The 5,262-nt window shown below is 44.9% G+C and overlaps 1 protein-coding gene across 1 annotated transcript; it reads left to right on the top strand.

Annotated features, from left to right (window-relative positions):
* Nucleotides 1–227: 227 nt before the first annotated feature.
* LOC106762493 (receptor-like protein kinase BRI1-like 3) lies at nt 228–4,723 on the top strand. Its single transcript, XM_014646439.2, has one exon. The coding sequence runs from the start codon at nt 489–491 to the stop codon at nt 4,116–4,118; it is 3,630 nt and encodes a 1,209-aa protein (XP_014501925.1). The 5' UTR covers nt 228–488; the 3' UTR covers nt 4,119–4,723.
* Nucleotides 4,724–5,262: the final 539 nt, after the last annotated feature.

Raw genomic sequence — 5,262 nt, forward strand, 5'->3', positions numbered from 1 at the left:
GATTTAAAAACAATAACACCACGCGACGATTCCTTCTCTCACGTAATTTCAGCTTCCCCTGCAAGTCCTATCTATCTATCTTTCTTTCTTTTCTCCCCGTAAAGAAAACGTTGAAAAAGCAACCCCCAAAATCAAACCTATTAGCTCAGGGTAGGTACGCGTACAGCCACACAACTCTGAAATTCGGGACAAGACACACTTTTTTTAATATTTATAATTATAATTTTTCTATCTATCTATCTCTTCAAGTTTAGTATATTTATTATTTCTGCTAAAACAAGACAAAAACATGATAAAGAAATTCCATGCAGTTTTCGATTTGAACTCCCTCTCACACGCACGCACGGATGCATAAACAGTGATTTAGTTGGCTTTGGAAATATTGATCAATGGGAAGGGAGCATAAGCATGTGAATATCGTATTATGCATACCAATAAGCTAAAACTAATCATTAATTTTCCATGAAGCAGATACTGAAAAACCCCAAATGAAAAGAGCCAAACCATACCTCAGGAGGAACATGTCGTGGTCACCACGAGAAGAATCACCAACACTAGTAATTAGCTCCCTTCTTCTGATTACCTTATTCGTTGCAGTAACACCAGCAGAAGCAGAATCAGAAGCGTCCGATGCGAATCTCCTCATCCGCTTCAAGCACTTCCACGTTTCCTCCGACCCCCGTGGCTTCCTCTCCGATTGGCTCCCCGACGCGCCGTCCCCGTGCGCGTGGCGCGGCGTCACCTGCTCGCCACCGCCACGCCGCGTCACCGCCATCGACCTCGCCGGCGCCTCCCTCTCCGGCACCCTCCACCTCCCCACCCTCACATCCCTCCCCTCGCTAACCACCCTCGTCCTACGTGGCAACTCCTTCTCCGCTTTTAACCTCAGCGTTTCGCCGTTTTGCACGCTTCAAACACTCGACCTCTCTTTCAACAACTTCTCCGGCAAGTTTCCTTTCGCAAACCTAACTCCGTGTACCCGCCTCACTTACTTAAACCTCTCCAATAATCTCATCACCGCTGGACTCGGCCTTGGGCCTGCCTCTGGGCTTTCCCTGGCCCAACTCGACTTGTCCAGAAACCTCGTCTCCGACCTCAGCCTTCTCGTGTCCTCTCTCGCCAGCTCCGCTCTCGTTTATCTGAACTTCTCCGACAACAGACTCGCTGGTCAACTCGGCGAGTCGCTCGTTTCCCGAAGCGCGAACCTCTCCACCTTGGACCTCTCCTACAATCTTCTCTCCGGGGCGGTGCCGCCTCAGCTCGTGAATGACGCCGTTCAGGTTCTCGATTTCTCGTTCAACAACTTCTCGCGGCTGGATTTCTCCTCGTGCGGTAGCCTAACGCGGTTGAGCTTCTCGCGCAATGCGCTCTCCGGAGAAGAGTTTCCGCGCGGGTTGAGCAGCTGCAACAGGCTCGAGGTTCTGGATCTTTCTCGCAATGAGTTTGAAGCCGAGATTCCCGGGGAGATTCTTCGGAATTTGAGGAGCTTGAAGTCTTTGTTTCTCGACCGCAGCAAATTCTTCGGCGAGATTCCGAGCGAGCTCGGAAGCCTCTGCGGAAGTCTCGTGGAGCTTGATCTCTCCGAGAACATGCTTTCTGGTGCGTTGCCTTTGAGCTTCGTGAACTGTTCTTCTCTGCGGAGTTTGAACCTCGCGAGGAACTATCTCTCTGGGAACTTCCTTGTGTCCGTGGTTAGCAAGCTTCAGAGTCTCGAGTATCTAAACGCGTCGTTTAATAACATAACGGGACAGGTTCCGTTTTCCCTTGTTAACCTGAAACGGCTTCGGGTGCTTGACTTGAGCTCGAACCGGTTAAGCGGCAATGTTCCGTCGTTCTTTTGCCCTTCCGGGCTGGAGAAGTTGATCCTTGCGGGCAATTACCTTTCCGGGACGGTGCCTTCACAGCTCGGTGATTGTAAGAATTTGAGAACCGTTGATTTCAGCTTTAACAGCTTGAACGGTTCAATTCCGTGGGAGATTTGGGCTTTGCCTAACCTCTCTGATTTGATTATGTGGGCGAATAATCTCACTGGGGAAATCCCAGAAGGAATTTGTGTTAAAGGAGGGAACTTGGAGACTTTGATTCTCAACAATAATTTCATTTCTGGGTCAATTCCAAAGTCAATTGCCAATTGCACCAACATGATATGGGTGTCGCTGGCGAGCAACCGGTTAACCGGAGCGATACCTTCTGGGATTGGGAAATTGAACGCATTGGCGATTCTCCAGCTTGGGAACAACTCGCTGAGTGGGAGGATTCCACCTGAGATAGGCAAGTGTGGGAAGTTGATATGGTTAGATTTGAATAGCAATAACCTAACTGGGAATATCCCGTTTGAGCTTGCTGATCAAGCGGGACTGGTTATACCGGGCAAGGTTTCAGGGAAGCAGTTTGCGTTTGTGAGGAACGAGGGTGGGACTAGTTGCAGGGGTGCTGGTGGGTTGGTTGAGTTTGAGGATATCAGAACAGAGAGACTTGAAGGTTTTCCCATGGTGCATTCGTGCCCATTGACGCGTATTTACCTCGGTTGGACCGTGTATACTTTTTCTTCCAATGGGAGCATGATCTACCTTGACCTTTCCTACAACTTGCTGTCTGGAACTATTCCTGGGAATTTGGGTGGCATGGCCTATTTGCAGGTGTTGAATTTGGGGCACAATAGGCTGAGTGGGAACATTCCAGATAGTTTTGGTGGTTTGAAAGCAATTGGGGTGCTTGATCTGTCACATAACAGTCTTAATGGGTCCATCCCTGGTTCATTGGAGAGCCTTTCTTTTCTCAGTGACCTTGACGTCTCTAATAATAATCTCACCGGGTCCGTTCCTTCTGGAGGTCAGTTGACTACTTTTCCAGCTTCTAGATACGAGAACAACTCTGGCCTTTGTGGCCTGCCGCTGCCATCGTGTAGTGCTTCGAAGAACCGCTCAGTGGGTGTTGGGGTTTGGAAGAAGAAGCAGCCTGTAGCAGCTGGGGTTGTCATTGGTTTGCTTTGCTTTCTCTTGTTTGCGCTTGGGCTTGTGTTGGCTTTGTACAGGGTGAGGAAGGCTCAGAAGAAGGAGGAGATTAGAGAAAAGTATATAGAGAGTCTTCCCACTTCGGGGAGCAGTAGTTGGAAGCTTTCCAGCTTTCCTGAGCCTCTGAGCATCAATGTTGCCACCTTTGAGAAGCCTCTGCGGAAGCTGACGTTCGCACATCTTCTGGAGGCTACTAATGGTTTCAGTGCTGAGAGTTTGATCGGCTCTGGGGGATTTGGTGAAGTGTACAAGGCTAAGCTCAAAGATGGCTGTGTTGTTGCCATCAAGAAGCTCATTCATGTGACGGGTCAGGGAGATAGGGAGTTCATGGCTGAGATGGAAACTATTGGGAAGATTAAGCATAGGAACCTGGTTCAGCTGCTGGGTTACTGTAAAGTTGGGGAGGAGAGGCTTCTTGTGTACGAGTTCATGAAATGGGGAAGTCTCGAGGCTGTTTTACATGAAAGAGCAAAAGGAGGAGGTTCAAATCTTGATTGGGGTGCAAGAAAGAAGATTGCCATAGGGTCAGCAAGAGGTCTTGCATTTCTTCATCATAGTTGCATTCCTCACATTATACACAGGGACATGAAGTCCAGCAACATTCTTCTTGATGAAAATTTTGAGGCTAGAGTTTCTGATTTTGGCATGGCAAGATTGGTCAATGCCCTCGATACTCATCTAACTGTTAGCACACTTGCCGGAACACCGGGTTATGTACCCCCTGAGTACTACCAGAGTTTCCGATGTACAGCTAAAGGGGATGTCTATAGCTATGGTGTCATACTGCTTGAGCTTCTATCAGGTAGAAGGCCAATCGACTCTTCCGAGTTTGGTGATGACAACAATCTTGTTGGTTGGTCTAAGAAGCTTTACAAAGAGAAGAGAATTAATGAAATACTTGATCCTGATTTAATTGTGCAATCATCTAGTGAAAGTGAACTATTTCAGTATTTGAGAATTGCCTTTGAGTGTCTAGAAGAGAGGCCCTACCGTCGGCCGACCATGATACAAGTGATGGCCATGTTCAAAGAGCTTCAGGTTGACACAGATAATGATACGCTTGATAGCTTCTCTCTGAGAGACAGTTGCATTGATGAAGCATGAAAATAGGATATTTACTGTTAGACTCAAAGCCCTTTGACGGTTGAGGAGGAAACAGAAAGTTTTTCAACATTTGGAGTGTTGCTGGACAGAATTGAGAATTCTGGTGACACTTATCTGTCCTACCTGAAATTGGAGGAGGGCTCTTGCACTTTCTTTTCTGTATATAAGACATACAAGGAGACGAAGAGATCGAAGGCAATCATGGAAGGATGAGACTTGAGGTTATAAGCAGAGTTTTGTATGTTACTTTTGTGCTGATCTAGTGTTCAGTCACTTGAAATTGGTAGATATATACACTTTTTTTCCTATGAACTTCTGTTACTCCATCATCACCCAAACTTTTGCTGACGGTCTTGTTTGTCATTTCCATTGGGTTCTGATATCACCACAGTTTTGCTCATTGTGTTTTGGTTCGTATTGCAAGTGACAATTTTTATTTTTTGTAGAAATCTAGAATATGTTGTAAATATAAACGAAATGTGCTACGGGTTTACTGTTTATTTGGGCATGTTTTTCCTCACTTGTATGGAACTACAACTGCATAATGTAAGATCAAATAGAGGTTGAAATTTGAATGCCAATAATAGAAACGTTTTCTGGTTTCTTATCAGCTACTCAAATTTCAAATAGAATCCTTATAATGCATATTTGATAAATTCATAGCATAAGGAATGATATTTCGTGTATTAACACTGTAATGATCCTGGAGGTTAAATATCATCCCTCACTAGGGGAAGGTTAACAGGGTCAATATTTATGCAGATACTTCTATGCTTTAAACTGTACTCTTCTGTAACTGGTGGAAATTGCATTCAAATTTGAATTATTTATAGGAAAGTTGAGTACTGTTATGTTTATTATTAAAAGATGTAATAATTAATTTTCTTTGTCTTTAACAATGTTATATATTAAACACCACATCACAGAAAAAGATAAAATATGTTAGTGTAGCAATACGTGCTGTCAGATAAAACGGGGCAAAAACATCTTTTCAAAAGAGCTTTTGCACCAGATTTTTGTTTTTGAAAATTTGATTTTTTTCAACCACTATTATAAAAAAAACAATCTTTTTTAGTCTCCTCACACTTTCGGTCGTTCCCCTCCCCCTTAATGGCTATACTATTGAAGAAGCTTTCTTTCATTC

The sequence above is a fragment of the Vigna radiata genome, chromosome 5 (assembly GCF_000741045.1).
Source record: "Vigna radiata var. radiata cultivar VC1973A chromosome 5, Vradiata_ver6, whole genome shotgun sequence".
Taxonomy (NCBI): Eukaryota; Viridiplantae; Streptophyta; class Magnoliopsida; order Fabales; family Fabaceae; genus Vigna; species Vigna radiata.

Excerpts from the sequence above, each read along its gene's own strand:
- LOC106762493 (XM_014646439.2), top strand. The coding sequence starts at position 489 with ATGAAAAGAGCCAAACCATACCTCAGGAGGAACATGTCGTGGTCACCA.